The 23693-nt window shown below is 35.0% G+C and overlaps 2 protein-coding genes and 5 non-coding genes across 8 annotated transcripts in view; 2 read left to right on the plus strand and 5 right to left on the minus strand.

Moving 5' to 3' along the window:
• Positions 1-1377: 1377 nt before the first annotated feature.
• LOC128680990 (U2 spliceosomal RNA) lies at positions 1378-1570 on the minus strand. The gene has a single exon (XR_008405927.1). It is a non-coding gene; the product is annotated as a U2 spliceosomal RNA (small nuclear RNA).
• Positions 1571-2363: 793 nt separating this feature from the next.
• Positions 2364-2482, plus strand: LOC128680997 (5S ribosomal RNA). Its single transcript, XR_008405933.1, has one exon. It is a non-coding gene; the product is annotated as a 5S ribosomal RNA (ribosomal RNA).
• A 1108-nt stretch (positions 2483-3590) lies between these two features.
• LOC128680987 (U1 spliceosomal RNA) lies at positions 3591-3752 on the minus strand. The gene has a single exon (XR_008405924.1). It is a non-coding gene; the product is annotated as a U1 spliceosomal RNA (small nuclear RNA).
• Positions 3753-3908: 156 nt separating this feature from the next.
• Positions 3909-3980, plus strand: TRNAE-UUC (transfer RNA glutamic acid (anticodon UUC)). Its single transcript has one exon. It is a non-coding gene; the product is annotated as a tRNA-Glu (tRNA).
• Positions 3981-4194: 214 nt separating this feature from the next.
• TRNAL-CAA (transfer RNA leucine (anticodon CAA)) lies at positions 4195-4310 on the minus strand. The gene is made up of 2 exons: positions 4273-4310; positions 4195-4239 (listed from the first exon to the last, which is right to left on the minus strand). It is a non-coding gene; the product is annotated as a tRNA-Leu (tRNA).
• A 3744-nt stretch (positions 4311-8054) lies between these two features.
• On the minus strand, positions 8055-9707 carry LOC128680736 (uncharacterized). The gene has a single exon (XM_053764091.2). The coding sequence runs from the start codon at positions 9705-9707 to the stop codon at positions 9198-9200; it is 510 nt and encodes a 169-aa protein (XP_053620066.1). The 3' UTR covers positions 8055-9197.
• Positions 8055-23693, minus strand: part of LOC128680735 (uncharacterized protein) — a 44992-nt gene continuing 29353 nt past the window's right edge. For both annotated transcript variants that reach the window (XM_053764088.2, XM_053764090.2), the window contains 2 exons: positions 11986-16419; positions 8055-11813 (listed from right to left, as the gene is read on the minus strand). In XM_053764088.2, the coding sequence (XP_053620063.1) occupies positions 10866-11813; positions 11986-16419 (5382 nt within the window). In that variant the 3' untranslated portion in view covers positions 8055-10865. The remainder of the gene's footprint in view (positions 11814-11985; positions 16420-23693) is intronic.

Raw genomic sequence — 23693 nt, forward strand, 5'->3', positions numbered from 1 at the left:
GTCATCGCAAAATTTTCATATCGCTTGTAGTCTTGACCGCATATGGCCTAAATCGCAAAACGTCTACACCAGCAAAATGACTAAAGTTGTATAACTCCTTGATCGCTCATTGCCTGCAACTCAACACCTTATCGCAAAATGACTACTATTGACTAAGCTGGGATTTCCTCTTACTCTTGGTCGCTTACGTGCGCCAAGTACTCATTGAACTTAAAGACTGATACAGAGGTAGGTATATTAAAATACCTGGGTAATTTATAAGTAATGTATTTCTAAATTTAAATAATATTTTCCCTTATTAAAAAAAAAACTCGTCCTTGTCTTCTAGGTTTTTCAGGTAATCTTCTTAGTTGTCAATAGCAAAAGAAGTAAATAATCTAATACCTTGAAAATAAAAAATAAGTAGTAGGTAGGTGTTAGGCATCTACTTAAAATTCAATCTTAGTTTCAACTGATCAATACTAATGATAAAGTCAAGCGTTGTTATGGTTTTGTTCTGCAGATTTTTCAATTCTCTGCGGTATTTTCTGTCAAAAAGTGTGTCTTTCTTTTTTCGGTTTTCCTCTTTAAATAACAAACCACTTAGTTTCATGTCCTGGAATCTAGACTCTTTTTTGAGCCTGTACAGAAAATTGGTGTCGGTTTATACGCACCCTAATTCGACGACGCCAGGCTTCTAAGACATAAGTTCGGTGCCTCTCATAACAACACGATATGAGTGAGATATTCTTCATCCACTGTTTCTCGAAATAATGTATAAAAGCAGTTACACCGGCACAAGTTCCCGCATAATCGACCCATGAATAATATGGGATGATGGTAGTAGTGGTAATATACAAACTAGCCTCACAATCTTTTTTCCTTTCGTCGTACTGACCAAGCCCAATTTAGCTTTTTTCCAGTTCATTTGAAGTTTTAATGGAAATGACAGAAAAAACAAGAAGACAGCACGTCATCGTCATAATTTTATCTAATCATCAATTCATATTATAAGTGCTCAGGACAGCCATCAAGGAGAAAGAACTATATAGCCATGAAAAAGCAATTATTTAGAAAAGTGGGAATTTTCTCGATGTAGTCATCATGCGACCAAGACTTTTTAACTACCTGTAAGTAAAAAGTATTTTTGCAATGTAGTCATTATGCGACCAAGACTTTTTAACTACCTGCAAGTAAAAAGTATTTTTGCAATGTAGTCATTTTGCGACCAAGGTATTTAACAACCATGGCATTCTAAGGGTAGAGTAGTTTGTGTTGAGTAGTAATTTTACGAAACAGTCATTGTCCTAATGACTCCTACCTACAAGATATTTTTTAACGATCAGAGATTAGTGTACTAACTTATCTCTTTATAAGCTATCTATGTATTTTTAAGGTTTTAAGTAGGCCGATCCCGGCGGCACTGCAATGCCGGGCCGACCCGTGACGGAAGTGGAGCGAGCCCCGAACATCCCGTCGGATCACAAAAATCAGTTTAATATACTGGTCCCCCGGTGGGGGAACTTTCAGATATTAAGCTGAAAAGAACAGATACTACACTTTGATCTTAGCCAAAAGGCCGAGAAGCGATAACTGTGACGGCCGTCTGAAGTGAGGTCGTTCTCAGCGAAAAAATCTCTATAGCGTGATTATGAAATGCATATTTCTTAACAGCGCCATCTAGCAATAGGATTAAAAGCCTACACTACATCCGGATGATGAGCCATTTGCCTGAGACGAGATTACATTTTTGCCAATTTGCGGTTCGGTTAGGTGTCTCGGTTGTGGTCTCAGGTGGCTTCACCTGGTGTAACCTGCTTATAATATTATTATGTTGACATATATAATAATTAAAGGTATCGTAAATAGGTAGTAGCCTGTATCAGAAATCTTGAAAATATATATTAATGACTCATGTATACAATATAGTCAGCAAAATAATACTAATAATATTATATTCCTCCTTTTTGATATTTTTTAAAATGTAATGAATTAAAAAAAAATATGGCTAAACTTGGATCACAGCACGAAGTACATTTTTATAGGACTTGAATAGATGACGATACAGCAATGAAAAATCAATGTATTCCGAACTTTAACATGTGTTGTCCACCTGTCGGTGGATAAAAAGTACTAACTACAGTTATTCCTGCCACCTATTGTCGAATAGCGCAATCAAGTAGTTAGACATTAAAATACAGATGGCCTTTAATCCTTCTTTACATAGTTCACTCACGAGAATTACGGTAAGATTTTAATTCGACAAGACACGTTTTTAAATACTATTCCTGTTTGATTTATTTTTATTCAATTTTTTGTGGTAGGACCTTAACTGTAGTAACGGTGGAAAGAATATTGTGATTGACTGTTTTAAATTGTCTGTTGCCAACGTCCATACCACGTTGAAAACACCGGTTCTCGTCCGATCACCGAAGTTAAGCAACGTCGGGCGTGGTCAGTACTTGGATGGGTGACCGCCTGGGAACACCACGTGATGTTGGCTTTTTGCATCCCCTTCATAATTATCGGTAATTTTTTTTAAATGTAAAAGTTATGCTCTTTTTTATATTGGAGACCACTCCAATATAAAAAGAGCATATCTTTTAAGATGTAAGATCTTTATCAACATATAAAAAAATAAATTTACTAGAAGTCATTACTCATTACAGGTACTAATAATTCAACATAGGTAATTTCATAACTTTTTGCGCTGTTTGCAGGGTAGCTTTTTAAAAACGTGTGACGTTCACAAATCAGTCGCTAGCGATAACTTGGCATGAAAGGTTTACTTCCTGATGATTGTTTCTCAATCAATAATAAGGACGAGATGAATTTTAAAATCTGGGTGAGTATTGTACTAATTTGTTATGTTTGTCACTAAACATTGTGACAGATTGTTATAGTTAAGAAATTTGGTACACAGAATATAACGTGGAATAACACATAGGGTACTTTTTATTCCAAAATTCCCAGGGGAGCAAGCCTCGGCATATTTTTGAGAATACCATTAGGATTTTATATTAGATTAAATTAAATCACATAAATCATAACTTAGATTCTAGAATTAAAAATAGTCTATATTTAGAATGTACTCGTATCTCGTTGTCCATCAATTTTTTTGTTTTATTTCTTTGTTGATGTTATTTATTTGATTTTTTTGCTCTCAATCGTGCGTTTTTAATATAATATTTCGGAGATCATTAGTTAATGCTACTCTAGATGTATTTTGATCAAAGAATTGTACGTCTGTGTTGAAATTTTCTGATTCCTAATGTCATTTACTAATTTTATGTCAAAGAGTACCTACATAATCACTTTTATGTGTGCATTGCATAAGGTGAACTAAATGATAAAAATCTAAATTATGTAGATTAAATACGCTTTGGCGTGTTTGCCACATTGCTCACTCGTGTACCGTTGTTCTGACGTCCGTCGGTAGGCAACGTAGAAATTGTATAAATTCAATTCAATAATGTACTTAATGCACATCTGTCTGTATTGTATTGATCCCACATAAAATAGGCTAAATGTTGCCTACATTTATCCTATTTTATGGCAAATGGTGCACCGGTAAGATAAGTATGTAAATTATATGATTTTTTTATATACGAGGGGGACAGCGCGTACGCAGTCCCCACTACCAAAAATTACGCGTCCGAGTTATCCACATTAGGGATAATCGCAGGGGTCAACCCAACCGCAGTGCAATGGGAAGGCCTCGCCCTGGGGGAACCGCCTTCTTGATCACGGTATCCCCTACGCCAGGTAAGTATGCTTTGACTGCCTTTGGTTCGGAGGGTCATTCTCCGCGAAAAAATCTCTATAGCCTGTTTCAGAAAAGATGTAAACAGTACAGTGACATCTATTGTCATTTTTCGTAACTAACGAATCAAGCAGTTTTATACACGTATTTCAATAAGTCTTGCAACTCCCGTATGGTCTAGTGGCTAGGATACCTGGCTTTCACCCAGGAGGCTCGGGTTCGATTCCCGGTACGGGAAAACATTTTTGCACTTTTTTTTAAATTTTGATATTATATATGTAAATGATGTGATAAAAAAATTCCTCGACTAGAACAGAAAAACAATAAAAGCCTCCTCCTTTCACGGAGATGACTATTTTCAAATAGCTGACAGAAACCACAAAATAACGAATAACAAATACACATAATATTGAGTAGATATGCTAATGTTGAAGAAAAAAAATAAAAATATTTGTCAGAAGTGGGATTCGAACCCACGCCCTCAGAGAGGACCAGAACCACTCATACCCGCGTTTAGCAGGCAAGGTAACCTTGAGTCTGGCGCCTTAGACCGCTCGGCCATCCTGACATCTGCTAGATATGGCGAAATTACAAGTTTCATGCTACAGTCCTACAAGTATTGTTAAAAATGATTTAATATTGGTTTATTTTTAGATGCAAATAAATAAAAAACTTAATATAGTTAGTAGTAAAATATAATTACGTAGGATTTTCAATCTAACATTTAATAAAATAAACATTTAATAAGTTTTTAAAGCGATTCTCCAGAGCACCATCTATGCGATACATCTCGTAATTATGATTATGACCACAATATAAAAAAAAAAATAAAAATAAAAATATCTTTATTCACTCCACATCAAAATTGACGTGGATACAAATAGAAATCAAAATCTTAATACTAGTTAAGTTTAAGTAAACATTGAAGGAGATAAGTTCTAGGGTTTTAAGATAATACGAGTAATAATACCATATAAAATAATCAATTTAGATGTGGAGATCTGGTGCCAACACTAGGCGTCAAAAACACCTGTATAGCAGGTCACCAGGTCCCCCCCACGGAATATGGCACATAGGTATTAAATCTACGAAATGGTACAATAATTAAAAACAAGTTTTGCGTGATAACCCCTGCATTCAGCCCTACGACGTTAGGTCTTGGCATCAGTAAGATCGGTATTACTACTGAATGCAGAAGCCAGACATTATACACAAGGCTATGCTATGTACATACTTATAACTATATTTGAATAATAAAAATTCTTTAACACTTAGATTCCAAGAGAAATCGTCGAAAGTAAGGAGTAGTCAAACTAAAGGGTGAAGCATATTCTCTGTTTCTTCATAAGAACAATGTAGAAGCCAGTTCGTAACAATTTTTTTGCATGAAAATTTGGTCAGTGCGACAATAGAAAGTTTAGCATTGAGATTTTTGTATAGAAAATGCCCTATAAAGCCAAAGAATCGATTGGAAAACATAGTATTATATTTTGGAAAAGAGAGTTTAAGTCTGTTGTTACGGCCCAAAATATCAGGATGATAAGTTAATGTTGAGTGAAACTTCAAAACAGTGCCTAAAATAAAAAGTTGTCTCACGGTAAGTACCTGCCATTCATTATATAGGTCAGATGTTGGGTATCGAAAAGGTTTAAATGCACTTACTTTGAGGACTGCTCTTTGAGCTCTTTCGAGTGTTATAAGATTAGTGACTATTATATATATATTAATTATATTGGTTATGGATATAGATATTAATTATATTGGTTTGCCATACATATATTTATTGATATTGAAATTTTCAAGTTCTCTACAAATTGAAATAATGAAAATACTAAAACATTTCGTAAGTTTTTCACGTAGTTCCAAGTTTCATAAAAATTTCAATAGATGGCAGGCATAGGGCTCGTACGAAGATTTCTACAATATATTCAGGTAGGTACCTACCTATGCATGACTATCGTTCAAATATGTAATAATTAAAGCAGAAATTTGGTGTAATATACAGTTACTACTACTACGTATCATCTGTTACAATATTCCGTAAACGCATCAAAGAGTTTACATTATTGCGGCAAGTTAAGGGCAATACATTGAATTTTTTTTTTTTCCATAGCTTCCAAGTAATTTATATTTATTATCCTTTTATTACATATTTTCCTCAGTAAATATATGTTTAATTCCTCAAATATTATCCTATTTATGTACCTCCCATCATATTAACATTATTTCAATACACTTGTACGTTAGTCTCCTATCTAGTCCTAATGTTTGCTGTTGTTTGTTTCTGTTTCCGTACATATTAACTTGTTTATTTTGCCACCTTACCTACCTACTTTTGTACTTGGTTCCAGCTGAAAATAATCGCCTTGGCTCGATACCATGGCACCATGCTGAGCTGGTCGCCATTTCGGTTGACATATTGTATTCGATCTATATTAGATGCTCTTTTGTACTTTAAATGTTAATGTTTGAATTTTATGTGTTTGCCGAATAAATGATTTCTTTCTTTCATTCTTTACTTGGTGAATAGGTACTTATCAACCTACATAACAACATTATTTTTCAATTATATCATTCTTTCGGCCACAAAACAACAAGTCAGTATAAAATAATAAATAAGAATCATTAATGCAAATAGTCACCACTTACCCTTTTATACCTACAATAAGTACGATTTTAAAAATCAACAAAATCATGACGTAAAGCTTTTTAGGTTTTTGCAACAAATAGGTACTTAGCACCTTGGTAGCACAAAATGAGATTTTCACCAACAAAACCAAAAGTCATTAGAAAACTTTTTCACAAACAATAAATAAACACTTTTTAAAACAAATATAATAAAATGTAAAGAAAACAAACATTTGTTTCAAATCAAAGCTCTATGTACTTGCAGTTCGTTTTTTTCGTAATTTTGTTTCGTCTCACTCACTCAACGAACGAAACTTCCAAAAGTTCTTTCAATACGTTAGTGTTGTCCATGTAGATTATTAAAATCGATCATAGTAATCGACACGAATTATTATGAAAAATTGATTAGCAAAAACTTGTATACTTACGATCTTTTTCTTTGTAGGTACATAATAATTAAAACTAATAGGTACTAGCTAATAGGTAGTACCTGAGGCTTCACCTTTGTGAGGATATCGATTCTTGATCGATACGAAGTATTATAAAATTTAAAATTTTAGGACCTTTACCATTTACGGAAAAACTTTGGTTTCGTATTTTATATTTTACTAGTTGCACCCCGCGGCATTAATTGTTAAATAATAGGTACCTATTAAAAATACGTACCTACGATTTTAAGCTCGGTAAGCTACTGTGCATGCGAAATTAAAATCTGATACCTAACAATAGATAAAAGAAAAAAATATGCTTGTACCTTAGTGCATTATATGTATGAATGAATTTATGTTATGGAATGGAAATAAAATTTTTGGTAAGAGAATAATAAGCAACCAAATCATTTAACTCATTTTACACATTTAACGATTGTCCACTTCAAATCATTAACTTTCCTTAAAAAAAGTTAAAACATATTACAGTATACTAATTGCTAAAATACATACTCTATGCTAACATATGTTTTGTCACTATCGAAATTCATAATATTAGAAATTAACAGAAATAGACAAAACATATTAGCTTTGTTGAGTATGTTTAAACCTTGGATTTAGTAAGTACGGAGTAGGTAACTACTAATTCCACGGTTTTAACTTTTTTATGAATGTATGGGTTTATCTTTGTCACTACACTAGTTTTTTGTATTTTTACAAATCTATTTCTAATGAAATCAAATCCAGTCCCGCCCGGACGAACGTAGTGATCTAGGTAGGTATATCTTTGTGAAACTATTTCTTAGTGAAATTTGGTAATGTTATAAATTCTGTGGATGTATGTTTAGGTCTGTACGATTGTAGGTATAAAAAAAAGAACGATAGAAAAAAGAAGTTATTTATTATTTACATATGTATTTCTATCTATTTATTCAAACTCTTATGTAGATATAAAGTTTTCTCTCGAAAATAACGTAGTGTGAATTCCTTAAGAGTTGAAATCTAATAAACTAACTAGACCACAGACCATTTAGCCTAGACATTAGGAAAGGAAGTACCTACCTACTTAGTTTAGATCACTAACCCAAAAAACTAAGCCTGTCTGTACATCATCATAATCACCACTAATAATTAAAATACTAACTGATATCACTTGCAGTTGTTGCTTTGTACGATTCAATTGGATTCAATTGTTTAGTTTTATATGTACATATAGTAGAATTATGAGGAGTCTGTAAAACTAAAAAGCAGTAAGGTATATTAATTAAATGTTTATTCCAAATATTTTACAAAATTTCCAGCCCTTTAGTTTTTAACATTGGCAAATAATAAGAACATACATTTTTAGGTATATTAGAGCAAGCCAAGTGAGTGACTATTTAACATTACTATCTCATAAGAAAATATGTCTTTAATTACACAAGTGAAAGAAAATTAGTACATTTTTGTCAAACAGTGGTGATTAATCAAACTGATAAGATGAGGGAGTAGTACAAAGTGAAACAATTCACTGCTTGTTCTAATTAAACTTAAGAACATACAGTCATCACTATTCACTTTTTAATATCATTCCTCCATTCGTAAACACTTTCTGAGTTTCTCAGCTACAAAGCTCAGGATGTGCTTGTATACTGTTTCTTCTCCGCTGTACTACACTTTGCACAGTCTTCTTTGTTTGGCTTTCTAACATCTCCACCTCTCATTAGCCATAGAGTTGAAGTACTTCTCCACATTTCATAGTCTTGGGCAGTTTTAGTTATCAAACTTATGGTAGGTATCCATAACATCCTTGACAACATCAAGCCAGTGCTATGTAGGCTTGCCTCTAACGCCACCAAGTAGAAAAGACTTTGTCAATATGATTTCTTCCCCATCACAGGTATGGTACCATTTATACATTTATTTATATTACATTGTGGATATCAAATATTCAAGTCTGCATTCTGTCTTTTAATCATTTTGTAAATTTGAGGACACTACTGCCCTGTGCTATTACTGTTAATAATTAATCTACTGTTTATTATTAAAAGAATATGTCATTTCTATATCTAGGTTTATTATCATGTTGGATTCAATCAGTTCACCTGCTCTAGTCATATTTTGAAGCCATATTCTTTGGCACACATGGGACTGCTAAGCACTTTTAAAAATATTTTTTAAAGATTTTTTTTTATAAGCCATTTCCCATAACATCTTATTTATCTTCTATGCCTTATTGTATTACGATCCAAACTTACATATTTCTTTTACTTTTACATTGTGGTTTTATGTGCCAGTTATCAATACTTTATTTATATACTTTTAATGTTGCCATCTTTAGTTTCCATAAGACACATAATATAACCATCTTAATTTATGGCTGATGCATTAAAAAATCACACGAATTTTCTGAAACCCCTTCAATCCAGGACAAGGCAGTCGTCATCATCTATTACTCCTCCATTCAATGCATCATGCAATATCTCACTCCTATGCCTCACCAACTCACTGTTGATAAAACTTCTCCGTTCTTCCTTTTTACGATTCTCACTAATCTTCTCTGCTGATGGCCTTTCAACAAGTCCTTTAGTAAAAGAATAGATTACTATGGTGGAATCACCTTCAATAAAAGCCAAATTGATTGACGGTCCTGACTCAACTGTACACAAATTTTCTTGCATTGTATTGATGAAATCCAAACTTATATCATCGTAAGTACGAATAGGTACGTAAATGTTGAGTTTTTCATTCTTCCTCGGTCTCGCAACGACGTATAATGTGTCCACATCCTTGTTATAACAATATTCAGTGTCGTACATTAATTTTTCGTCAACCAGATGGATGTAAAGTTGGTAAGCGAGCGAAATCTTCATGTCAGATTCGCAGCCAAGCGATTTCATATCTTCCTTTATCTTGATTTCCACATCCATTTTAAGTAATGTAGGCTTTATTAGAATATTTATTGATTATAAAAAAACGCTGACCGGAGGAGCTCTAAATATAACCTCTTTAGTTTCTTTTTTTCTCACGGCAAAACGGTGCCACCCGGCGACGTTGACAGACATACGTGATTTCATCACGTATGTTGTTGACATTGACATTTCATGACACATACAAGCAAAAGACCATGGCATTGTAGTGAATATATAGGAGCTCCGAGTTCCATCATTAAGGACAACACTGAATTATAAAAACATTACATTAAAGAAGGACAAGGGCTTCGTTATATCTTTCATTTCGCTAATATATGAAAGAGAAATGTGTATTAGAAATATACGAGAAAAACAGGACAGAGTAGTTATATATTTTGTCCCTCACCGTGTGCCCGGTATTGTATAATAAAGAATAAATACTCTTTATTAGTGAATAAGGAGTATATAAAGTCGGGTAAAGAAAATAAGGGCTTAATTTTAATATTTTTATTCTGTATGATAAAAAATACACTCGGATGCTAAACTAATGTACAACCATAAAGTAATTTCCATAAAAGGCAGTTATTTGTGTATTTTTTTCAACATAAATTACATTTACTTTGGGTGGGGAATAGTGTATATCATTGAACGATACATACGAGTATAACAGTGTATTAATTTAAAGTTTAATAAGATCATAATCGTTAGCTACTCAAGAAAATGCCCTAAGGTGCATATTTGTATAAAAATATAAATTGTAAAATAATTAAGTAAACAGAAATAAATAAATAAGAAGTTAAGTAGAAATCTAACTAGGATATCAAAAAATATTTGTTCAGTCGAAATATCTATATTACAAAAAGTACAAAAAACTAACGTGATTCTTAAGCCTACATTATTTTATAATACATTGTGTAACTTCTAGTTGTGGCCACATTACTAAAAGCTGGTATTGAAGAGATTAATTATTAATTAAAGTTAGTAATGATAGGTGGAATCAAGTAAAGAGCGTAATATTTTGCTATTTACAAAATTTCACCAATAATTAAAATAAACAACCTACACATTACAATGACTCAAATATTGAAGTTTTACAATATTTGAAAGTCGTATTTTCCACATTATTCTAATGTCTTTCACTTTGAACACAAGTCTTTAAATAGCACCATTTTTATTTTATAAAATATCTTTGCTAGTTTTGATGCACTTTCCTCTAAAGCATATTTCGGTTTCGTGTGATACTTCTGTAGACATAGACGTGCTGACAACATTAGATGGGTTCATAAAACTTGATTCTGAAGTGACTTTGGCAGCTGGTGTTTCTGTTACTATTTCTTTAGGTTTTTCTTCAAATATTTTTTTAATATCTTCAAATTCAATAGCACCATCAGTGTTGTTCTCTTCTAAAGGTACGGTAGTAATTTCTTCTGGAATATATGAAGATTCAGTAGTGACAATCTTGGGTTTTGGCTGTTCTGTTGTAACGTCAATATTGTCAATAACTGTTGTCTTTTTCGATTCATTGCTGACCGTTTTATTTTTACTATCTGTTTGACTGATACCTTCACTCGATGTCGTACCAAAGAGATAGTCCATTAAACTGAAACTATCTGCTTTTTGTAACATTCCGAACACTCCTTCACTTGCTGTTGGTTCAGTCGGTGAGCTGTAGTACATGTTGTCAATCGAAGTAGGATCAGGTGAGCCAGTTCCGAGATCTTCCTCGCCTAAGCTCGCTAGTTTTACTGTTGTAACTTCGTCAATTATCGGTGTGGTTTTCTTTTGTTGTTCTTCATTTGGAGTCGTTTCTGAATGCGGGTTCTTTGGCAATTTAGTAATATCCATGTCAAGAATTTCGTCAGTATCTGGTGAAGTTAAATCCTCAGAATCATAGTTATTTTGGATAAATTGGAAGTTTGGTTTATATGTGGTTACCCTAGGTTTGTCCTGTTTTTCAGATTTGTCATGTATTACGTTTTTAACAGATTCTCCGAGTCGATTGACAGTATTTGAGTAATACTGAGATTCAGCAACTTCTATTGACTCCGTGTTCACCGGGCGAACTTTGACTTTCTTCCAAAAGCCGCGGCGACGGTTTGTGTGACCTTTCTGCTGTTGTTGTTCCTGAAAATGAAATAAAAAACAGTTACGTTTTTATTCATATTTTATCGATCTCCGATTACTGATTAAGTTGAAATCAAAACTACTTAAAGTGAAGTTGAAATAAATATATGGATTATAATTTACAAGTATATGTCAATAGGCACTAAGTTTATGGTAAGAAATTCTTTATTACCTCAATTATTTTAGAGTCATCTGCAACTTCTGCGGTAGGTTCAATTGTAGTCGCCTCTAGTTGCAATGGTGTCGTGGATTTCGCTGCATAGTCGTCACCAGATGTAATTATTTTCTCAGGAGGTATTTCACCGATTTCTCCTCCTTTGTGTTTCATGACATTGGACGTGTATTCGTCTTTATCTTGTTCCTCTAAACTCTTCATTACTTCTTCTAACATGGTTTCAAAAGTAGACATATTGTCAGTGGAATCGCTGTTTGTGGTTTTGCTTTGTTCTACTAAAGCTTCTAAAGTAGGAGGGATATCGGGCATCTTTTTCACGCCCCTATTGTTTGTTGCTGGTGTAACTGAAATAAGAATATCATCGTAATCATTTCTTGCTGTGATGATATCTAATTCTCCTCTGTCTTCTATTTTATCAGATCTTCGCTCGGTTGTTGCTGATTTACTATCATCTAAAATATCGTTGGGATTAAAAGGTTTGAAAGATTCAGAAGTAATTTTCGGGGACCATTGATCACTTTCTGGAGCTACATACTTTGGCCTATTTATAGAATAGTTTGATTCTTGGTCTTCTGAATCTTGACCCTCTGGCTCAGGTTTTTTATTATATCTTTCTGATAGTCTAGGTCTGTGGTTATATCTGCTGTAAGGTGTATTTCTTACGGTCGTTGATGTTGATTCACCCTGGACATCTAATTTTTCGTTACTAGGCTTCTCAGTGGTAGGACGGCGTCCTCTGAATCGATTTTTAACTTCATAAATTTTCTTAGTGCTTACAGCTTCTGTTGATGTGGTTGTATATGTAGGTCTACGGCGTCTAAATTGACCACGTTTTGTTGTTTCTATTAGTGTCGATGCAGTAGAACCTTCAATGCTAGGTTCTGGTTTGTATACTGGATGCCTGTAATCCTGAACTTCAGGTCGAGAATGCACTTGTTTAGTCTTTAAGTCTGCCTCTATTTCATCGATCCTCATAGTAGTTCGGCGCTTGTCAAATGCTGGCCTGTAAGTTATAGCTTGAACTGGTCGCCTTCTATCAGTTTTGGTTCTTGAACTGTCTGTAGATGAAGCTTGATGGTATTGTCTGATGACGCCAGGCCGAACCCGAACACGATTATAAGATGGTGTAGTTTGAACAACATTTTCTTCGGGCTGTTCATCAATGGTACTTTCATGACTTTCTACTTTAGGGACATCTGTGTCTTGACTAGTAGTAACATCTTTCTTAGAATTTTGTTCATTGTTTATTGAATAGTTAGGCTGTTCAGTATTGATACTAAATGATTCAGTTGCATATGAAGAAACACTAGGTTTTTCAATTCTCTGAACAGGTGTTGTGTGCCTTGGGAAATCTTCCTGTTTCTCCATTGATTCTTCATGAGTCGCTAAAGATTGTGTTGGTACAGCACTATTTTTTGATGAATAATATTCTTCATTTCTAGTAGAATATTTTGGAATAGCTATGTCTTCATATTGTGTTTCTACCCTTGATGTGTAAGTAGGTATATCGTCTTTAAGATTTGAATTACCTAAATGGCTTATTGCTGCAGATTCATGAGCATATGCGTTTTCAGTATCAAAGGTGTCATAAGAAATTGCAGTTTCCAAAGTTTTTGTGGAAGATATTCTTGGCGAAGGTTCAGTAATTGCTTCTATATCAACCGTACTTGTCCTTTCCATTAGAGTTACTGGATAATTCTGGTGTAGAATATCACGTTGATAAGCTAGATCCTCTTCCTTGCTATTGCCTTTGTTTCTTTTATCGTAATATTCATCATTATCCGAAGGCTTGTACTGGACTCGTCCTCTCGTCCTAGTTCTAGAAGTCTTAGTGGTACTTTCATTGGAATCAACGGATTTTTTAGTTGTTTTATCAGTAGATATTTTATTCGGTTCGTATCTAGATCTTGAAGGTAGTGGACGACGGTCTCTCAATGGCTTGCGAGTATATGTAGTTTTGGTTGTCGATTCGTTGGAGTCAGGCTTAGCTGTTGTATATCTAGGTCTACCTCGACTTCTAATCGGACTTCTCCTGGTCGTGGTTGTGGTGGTAGTACTAGTCGCTGTTGTAGAACTAGTGCGTTCATTAGAAGAGTAGTTCGTGTCATATTGTTCGTAAAGGTTTGAGTTGTCTATATCGGAAGAAGGTCCTGTTATTTTATTAATAATCGTTTCTGTAAGATTGTCATAGTTTGCTTGTGGTTGAATGTTATCATTATAATTTTCTGTACTTAATGATTTAGTTGTCTGTTGGTACTGGCTCGGTACCGAGTTTGTTTCAGTTTTGCTTGGGTAATCATTAGTGTTATACACAGGATATTGCGCTCCTGTGACTTCAGTGTGATACTGGATTTCCGGTGAGTAATTTTGTGCGTAGTTAGGCGATGTTTGTTGTCTTGGTCTCTCTGTTTCTATTTCTTGTTGTTTCGTAGGTGTAGGAGTAGGTTTAGGAACTGTTGAGGTTGGCTTTGGTACTTCAAGGTTCACTCCCGGTGGAGCATAGGTTTCTTTGAATTCGTCGAAGTAATTATGATAATCCAATGGAGTACTGAAGTGGAATGCTTGGTTTATAGAATATGGGTTATGAGTTTCTAACAGTTGACTTGAGTATGTAGAAGGTTTAGGGGTGGTAGTTGTGGTCGTAGTCCTTAAAGTTGTCGTTGTTTCTGGTTTGGGAACAGTGTATGGGTTGACCTGTTCTTTGTCTTTATAGTCTTCCTGTGGATTGAAGTTAGCGTATTGCGAAGGATTATAGACATCACCATTAACGTTAGATATGAAGTAGTTTCCTTTTTGTGGACTTGGACTCAGGGGTGCTCGTCCAGTTTGCGGGCTCAATGATGTAACCGTTTGAGGTTCAAAGGAATAATAAGTAGATTGTTGATTTAATGGAGCATTTGTTTTTGGTGATGAGGTGCTATAATAGTTGAAACTTGGTTTTGGTGTCACAGGTTTCGGTGTCACAGGTTTCTGGGTTTGTGTTGTCTCTTTGTATGCGATATTTGCTGATGGTGGCATAAATGCTGGTGGGGTTGGATATGACGGTTGACTTGGATTTTCTCTTATTAAACCGTTTATAACTACAGAGCCAACATGTGGAGACGGGAATGGGATCTTCGCAAAACCATTAGGCGTATTGTAACTTAGTGGTGCAACAAAGAAAGGTAACTGTCTCAGCTTTTTGTCACTGTTCTCGATGTTTGACAAATATGGTAATTCAAACTTAACAAAACCCTCAGGTGGTGTTAGAGAAGACGGTCCAATAAATACTTTAGGTGAATTCAAAGGATTTACTGTATCTAGAACAGCGATAGTATTAGCATTTTTCAAAGTAAATAAGACATCTCCTACTTTGGCTTGGCCATTATTCTTCGCTTCTTGGAAGATGGCTAGCGGTGGTTGATGCGGTTTCAATTTTTTTGGTCTTGGTGTCGTTGGGGGTGCTGTAGCGAATGGCGAAGTTACCGTAGAGAATTTTGGAACTTGGTCGTAGTCCTTTAGGGAGTCCATGAAGGAACCGAAGTAGTCCTGTCCAGATCCAAAGTTCTCGACTGGTTTTGGCAGAGGTCTTTGGAAGTCAGAGGTAAACGGCTGTTTTAACGGTTCTATTTTAGGAAGTCCTTGAGAATATAGATCTGTACCGACGATTTGAGGGGCTGCAATTGGGCCTCGGAAGTTAAACTGACCTCTGTTTAGTGACTCTAATGGTACATACAGTAATTGGACTTCTTCTTTTTGGGCTTTAGGTTTTGGTGGAATCGGTTCTGCTTTTGGATATTTTTCTTCAAATTTGAGTTTCTGAAGTGATTGCGCTTTCTTTTTAGAATTACTATCGTCTATGAATTTTGGTTCCTCAGGCCTTATTTTTCCGACTGGATTGACAAAAGGTTTTGTTTGAGAAATAGGGGCAATACTTTGTTTCGGGTAGGTATCGAATTTGATAGGATTCGATGGTTGTATAGGCCTCGCTTTCACTCCTGGACTCTCGAAAGTGTATTGTGGAGCAGCAAAACCTTGATTCAGTGGATAGTTCGGCTGACTCAGGCCAAACCTGATGCTTTGTCCGAAGCCTTGATCATTTAGGAAGTTTTGTGGGGCTGATGGAACAGATTGTAAATACAACTGTTTGTTAGCTGGGGAGTTGAAGTAAGTTCTTGATGGGAACGTGTCTTGACCGAAGCCAGTCGGTCTGGCAAAGCCTGGGAAGGGTTCCGTGAGTATTCTGGGCTCCGCTATGGCTTGTCTCTTGATTGGTGTGTTGATTTTGGGCTTTGGTGGTTCTCTTTGCACAGGGCCTGGCAGGGGCACCCAGTCGCTGATGTCTGCGGTGTAGGAGCTGATCTGTCGGGACCATCTTGACTGTAGTTTCTCTGATGACGTCACAGCGAGGAGCACCACCAGGCAGACCAGTGTATGCGTGCGGCGGGCCATCTGTAATGAACAACATAATGTTATAATAGATTCCTACTTCTTTATTTATCCTCGATTCTGATTGTCTCACAGGAAAAGAGGGTACGACCATCAATAGTGAGTTGTATTGTGTAAATAAGAAATATGTTTCTCTTTTTTTCATTATTTACCTGTGATCTTGTGACAAGATGAAACATAAAAACATATTCTAGAAGACAATTCATATTTACACGATTTGTTGTCCAGAAAAGATTTGACTCACATTTGATCTCATAATAACTTCATTCATGTGTATTTCAAAACTTTTCCTCGTGAATCTAAAACAAAAGATATAAGTATCTACTTATTATGAATTTTACACATGAGAAAAAACTTGCATCATGTTATGCCATTATTGTATTGCGGGGTGTAATCAGAATTTACATAACTTGTCCATGGTTTATGGGTATTACAAATGAGCATGTTATCCTAACGCTTTCAAGTGTGTAAGTATAAGGAATTTTATGTAATAAGTGGAGCTATTACATAGTGGTGTGGTGAAACTGTCAGTGTGCAGGTTCAAACTCATGTGGAAACTCGACGCCATACTCCCTTATCGTTTATAATATTGAAGTTTCAAAGAATATAAAACTTATTTTACAATCTGTGCTAGGCTCGTTATGATCATTAGACGCACAAATACGAGTATAACCTCTTCACGTGTTCAAAATCCCATGTCCTAGGGTCATCAGGTCCGTTGACACAATGGTGCACGTGTGAAGATTCACATACATTACGTGCATTACAAATTCTATCGCCAATGTTGTAATTATAATAGGGGCTGTCGCTGATTACTATGATAATAGTGTGAGAGGAGCTGCCACCTGGTATGACCTGCTTTAGGTTACCTGGAAGATGTTCAGCAGACTACGTATTCAGGCGATTTATATGTGGAGTTATAATGCAAAGAATAATAAATGTTTCTTGTGATTAGGGAGCATTTGACATGAAAAAAATCATCAGTTGTTCCATCATGGACTATCAATGGTACGATGTTGATGATCAAAGGACGACGAACATGTTGATGAAGAATTCCATCATGAAACTGTCTGTGATGAAACTCGGTGATTTATAAAAACTGACAACACATCAGTCAGATTGGATGTGGTAAGGATGTTTGTGTGTCAAGATCGTCAGAACGCAATGCATATAGTCAAACAATTAGCGTAGGCTCGATGTGTTTGTAGTTTCTTAATTTTTTGCAAAATGTAAATGGATTCGCTCTGACTAAATACAGAATTAAAATAATTGAAGATGTTAAAATAATCGAACTAAGTAAAAAATGGAGGGATTATAAAAAACCCAAATAGGTAAATTTTGCAAGAGGCATAGATATAAATTTGTTCCGTTGTTATTGTTTTTGTATACCTACGCATGGGATTTTAATAAATAACGATAAAGCCGAAGCTTTGGATGGGTGTCAGGATGTTAGTCACTCAATCACGAGATAATTCTACTGGACGAATTTCGATGAAATTTGGTATACGGGTAGAAAGCAACCTAGAATAGCACATGGATACTTTTTATCTCGAAATTCCCATGCGAACGTAAACCCGCGCGCAGTTATACATCGAAACGAAAGATTGGTTAATAAAACCAATTTTTCGGTTTCTTAATCATAAACAATACAGTATAATAAAAAAAATAGATTACTTTTAATGACTTTTATCTTCGCAATGAGTAGACGAAATGTTAGAACACGTACCAAGTTATAAACGGGAGCGATCAAATGGCACATATCTATTTAAATTTATTTATACGAGCATAATTCGTAATATAAATTAAAATAGCTGGTTGGCAAAGACAATTGGCAATCCCAGTCCCTTGCGTAACTCCTCCAATTCTTGTCCGTTGTTTATTTATTTATTCAAACTTATTTTCTAAGATAGAAAAGAAGAAGAAACGCTAAGAAGAAGAACAAGAAGATAGTAAAAGATAAATTTTAGCTTTTCTTTGGGTAACACTAAGTAAGATTTAAATTAAGATACAACGACAATTTTCCATCCGAAAAGTAAATTTTTAAGCTGTTTTCTTTATTAACCACCAAAATAAAATTGAGGTTACTTGAATAAAATCTGTTACTATAGTGTTGATAGGTGGACGAAATTCAAAGAAAAAACCCACTTAATCCCTTTTTTTGAACCATTACCCATTTCTTATGTACTTAATTGAACGTACTGGGCCATGCTTTCATATCTCATAAACTAATTGGATATGTATTGTATGATGTGAAAGTGTTACGTAATGTTCTTTGATACATCGAGTGAAAACACAGCATTTAAGTACTTACTCGAGCCTTATTTGGCAAGCATTTAAAGATCATCATCATCATATCGAGTGTGTTATTGCTAACACTGGTGTCAGATTGTATTCAAGTCGCCTAAAGGTATCTGACATGACTTTTACGCCTTGAAAGATGGTGAAAACTGAATTATTGTCGTGATTCGTGTGTATTTTACAAGCTTTTATTTACAATAGGTATAGAAATTTAAAATCAACGTTCATGTTCAGAAACCGTAAAATGTCAATACCAAACATTAAAGTTGAATATAATCAACAGTCACATTACCTATTGATTTAAAATACCTAGATTCATAACGTTTGTATATATGTCTTGGATTATAACAACGGAAAGAATTAAAAACGCATTCGTAAGATGTCGCCAAAATAAAATAAAAATAAAAATTTGATTCCATGCTGGTCTGGGAGCAAAAGTCAATCAAGGGAATGGGCTATGAACTGGAGATTCCTCTCATAGGTGAGGCGCCACTGTTATATATTGTCTTAGTACCCTAATCCTAACTAATATTATAAATGCGAAAGTAAGTTTGTTTGTAATTGAAATTTTGCATACACATAGTTTTGAATTATGGGGAAGGACATAGGGTAAGTACATTTATCCCGCAAAATAACTGTTCCGGTGGAAAATTAGGCGGGCGAAGCCGCGGGCTAAAGCTAGTTACAAATAACTACAGTAATTTCGGCAGAATCCCATTCACCAATAAGCTCCTGTCTGCCCCGTGAAGGATAAGACGTCATACTGTAAATTTTAGAAGTTGAATGATGCAAGTATAAGATAAATAATTTCTACATTAATAAGTTCCGCAAAGTAACTTTTCCTTCTGCGGTGAGCTGCGGTAATGGCTACTTTCACTCGGATAAATCAATATGAAGACTGTTGTCATAGTTGTCTCCAGGTAGTTTTGAAGTTAACAATAGTTGATTTAACACAAATCTAGCAGCTCTACCTGGCTTTGCTTGGGTAAAACCATAAAAAATTAGCCTATGTTACTCCTGAACGTTTTGTCCATGAAAATTGGTCCAATTATTTTTGTGTTTACTGATTACAAACAAAAATACAAATAGTATCTCTTTATAATATTTGTATGGATTAGTTTAGGATATGGAAGTATGTTTATATATGTGTAGGTTTTGTCAAACATTGAATGACAGATCTTATTATCTCTGACAACAATAAAGCGAGTGTCAAAAATTACATTTTTGTAAATATCTTATAATATAGAATATTCTCGCACAGATTTCAGGGAAGTGAGCGGCACATTTTATGTTACACATTTAATTCGACATCGGTGCGCAGTGGTGGTGGTGGTGCTTGCCTCTGAACCGAGAGGTCCCGGGTTCGATCCCCGATCGGGTCATGATGGAAAATGATCTTTTTCTGATTGGCCCAGGTTTTGGATGTTTATCTATATACTAGATATTGCCCGGGGCTTCGCTACCGTGAGAATTTTGAGATAAAATACACCCTTTAGCAATCTTGGATAATGTACTTTTCTTGATAATGTACTTTTTATTATTGCTAATCTTAGAAATGCGATGCGCATTAACTAATTCACATGACGCATAGGTTAAAATGTCATTCTGGCATTTAGTTAATCTGTGGGAAAAAGTGATGTGAGACTTAAATAATGGCTCTTAATTACATTTTAACGTATAGTTAAGAATATAATTAGCCATAATTAAGTTTAATTTGCGGCTATTTTCGCAATAAGCGAGTGTAAACTGTGCATTTCTTTTGAACTTGACATTAGAAAACTGATCAAAAGGTACCCCAATCCCTAATAAAGGTCTGCTGGGCTGGCCTCTGTTTCTCTCTCACTGCGGCTGTGATGCCCCGAACTCTAAAACCGCTTTAAAGATAAATCTATCAATTTTAGAGATTTATCCGAGATTTTAGGAGCGGGTACTTGCTTGACGTCAATCCGCTTTCGGAATGTTATTGTAGCCTATTATTAGCTGGCTTATCTCTATCATCATCCGTTGTCCATGGAAGATGTGGAGTTGTCTTATTCTAGGACGGAAGTCACACGCTGCAAATGGTTCCCTTAGTCTGTTTGAGGGTTGTGGATTTGTGTTTTTAAACATCTCACTCATTCTTGCGTGTTCTCTAGTACATTCGGAGTTGTGATGCCACGAAGTCTGTAAGGACTACGCTGCGTGAGTTTTTATATATCTTAACCAATTATTTAAATTATTATTTGAATGTCGTTGACGTATATCAATAAATACGTGTACGTAAGAAAAAGCTTAAGATATATGCGTTTATAGTTCTATCCTAAGTAAAACGTATATACAAATAATTATACAAATTTTAACTCTCTAAGTAAATGTGTGCAAACTTTCACTGTATGCAATTACAGAAACAGGGCTCATGTCCGTCTGTCTGTACACTGGTCTGAAGCTAATTGGGTATTGTTCGTATTGAATGGCGCAGGAGTGGCGCAAGAGTGGATGTTGTGTGTAAGTATGTAAGTATGACCATTCAGTTGTCAATGAAGCCGGCCTATTCTTGTATTTAGTAACAAACTTATGAGTCATGAGTTCCTAGTAGATAGAGTTATAACTTTGCCTCCAAACTTTGCATTTTATACCTAAGTATCTTAATGCCTAAAAGTATTGTGCATCTTCAAGTTCATAACGGATGAAACGTTTTGAGTGCGGTAAGTTCGTGTGCGGATTTAAAGACCATCATCTACTTTTAAAACATATGCTTTACCAAAAATAAGTAAATGGTGGAAATACGATACTTACCTACCTGACGATTTTATTATCTTTTATTATTTGTCGTATTTCAAATCCAATCAAATCAATCAATTCAGAAATTAGACCTACGTACGTAACAACTACTGACATTTCAGAACGACGATTACTAAGAAGAAATACCGAAAGAAACTCATTAAAACAGTGCTGGTCCCTATCATGCCAGAAGGCCTTGCCATTATTGTTTCTTACCACAGATATAGGAACATTAATGTAATGTTCTTATATCTATGTTTCATACATATTTTTTTCTGATAGTATGAAAGTTCTCATTCAACATTCTAGGTCAATGGGAACTTCCCTGTTCCTCTGTAAATAGCAAAATTTGCGAATATGTAGCTTTATCTGTGTTTTTTATTTTTTACAAAAAAATCTAAGCAACTGAGTAATAACGGCAATTTAAACGTGTTCGTTCCAATTTCAAACACCATGAAGAAAACTTTCTTCTGTAATCATGTGCCTTCTGATTGGGTCTTTGGGTCGCGTTAGCTCATAAAAATTGTTAAGCAACCAATTAAAGCCGCGAAAAACTACCATGACTGGCATGCGCTGATGGATTTCTCGGGCAAGCGGCTGCGTGGAACGAAACGGGACTCCGTATGTGCGTGCGTTCCGTTTTATGTAACCCGTAGATTTTATTGACGAATATCATGTAATGTTGTAATACTATTTAGTACAAATTTGGAGCAACGGTCATAGATACGTAATTATCTTCTAACTGACTGATTTGGGAACAAAATTGTGAAATACTGGACGTATAAGTCCACACAGAGATCTGTGTGGTAACCAGTGCAAAGATGGCACTTCTATTAAGCCTTAATATTTAAAATTCTATGCTTGTAGTACAGAGAGTGTGTATACAGATAAAAATACAAACAATGCTGTCCATTGTATGTATGTTTGTGCAGGAAGCGGTCAGGTCGCCAGCAGTACTGAGAAAAGTAAGATGATGCTTGTGGCAAAAGATCGGTTCCAATGTTTATAACTAATGCTTTTTTGTAGGTTTTACATATAGGGATCAGTAACAAATATTATTCTGTTATTCAAAAAAAAGTTAAAAGTATGTTTTGTCATTATCGCACTTTATAAAATTGGATATTGACAGAATGAGACAAAAACGCACAAAGCTTAGTAGCAGTAACAGTGTTAGAACTTAAAGGGGCTTTGTATGAAGAAATGAAACCACATTGAAAAAATTTCACCATGGAAATTTTGAAATTCTGGGGTGAAAATTTTACAATAGAAACCTAGTTTCTTACTGTTTTAAACCAAATAACATGACATTTACTATATGTTGAAAAATTCACGCTCGTAGATTCACGGCTTGAATATATGTTTTGTATGTGTTTTGATGGTTAACAGAAGAAGAGGGAGAACAAGAAAGAGATGGATGGACTGTGTGAGAGGGGTTTAAAAAGCAGTTGGACCACGGAGTGGACTTGAGTATAACAAATAGTGTCTTATAGAGAGAGAAGACATATAGCGCCGACGCACAATGGTGGAAAATGGTAAGGAAGATATCGATTAAATACCTGTTATCCTTATAAATTACATAGTGTAAAACAAAGTCCCTTCCCGCTGTCTGTTCCTATGTCTGCTTGGATCTTTAAAACTATGCAACGGATTTTGATTCATGTTTTATTAATAAATAGAGTGACTCAAGAGGAAGGTTTATATGTATATAACATGCATAATAGTGCACCCTTCCGAAGCCGAGGCGGGCCTCTAGTATATTATGAAACAAAGTTCTACCGGGTCGGGTCTGTCTGTATGAACGCGATGAACTCAAAAACTACCGATTGGATATTTGTACGATTATAACCAACTAGATGTGGCCCAGGGCTTCGCTCCCGTCGGAATTTTGAGATAAAATATAGCCTATAACAATCTTGGATAATGTATCTCACTGTAGGTGAAAGAATTTTTGAAATCGCTTCGGTAGTTTCGGAGATTACCCGCCTCAAACATACATACTCACAAACGCTTACCTCTTTATAATAATAGTATAGATAGTGTGATTCCTAAGGATTAGTTCTATGTCTTTATCCGAGCGACGCCAGGACGGGTCGCTAGTGTATTATATGAAATTAAAACAACAACGACCAGACAGAAAATGACACCATAATCTTGTAACACAATCAGCTAATTATCACATAGACTACTTACTATCCTTGTAACAAAACAACTGACATTTT

Source organism: Plodia interpunctella, chromosome 25, assembly GCF_027563975.2.
Source record: "Plodia interpunctella isolate USDA-ARS_2022_Savannah chromosome 25, ilPloInte3.2, whole genome shotgun sequence".
Lineage (NCBI taxonomy): Eukaryota > Metazoa > Arthropoda > Insecta > Lepidoptera > Pyralidae > Plodia > Plodia interpunctella.

Bases quoted from the DNA above. Each gene is read 5' to 3' on its own strand.
- LOC128680736 (XM_053764091.2), bottom strand. From the start codon at position 9,707: ATGGATGTGGAAATCAAGATAAAGGAAGATATGAAATCGCTTGGCTGC.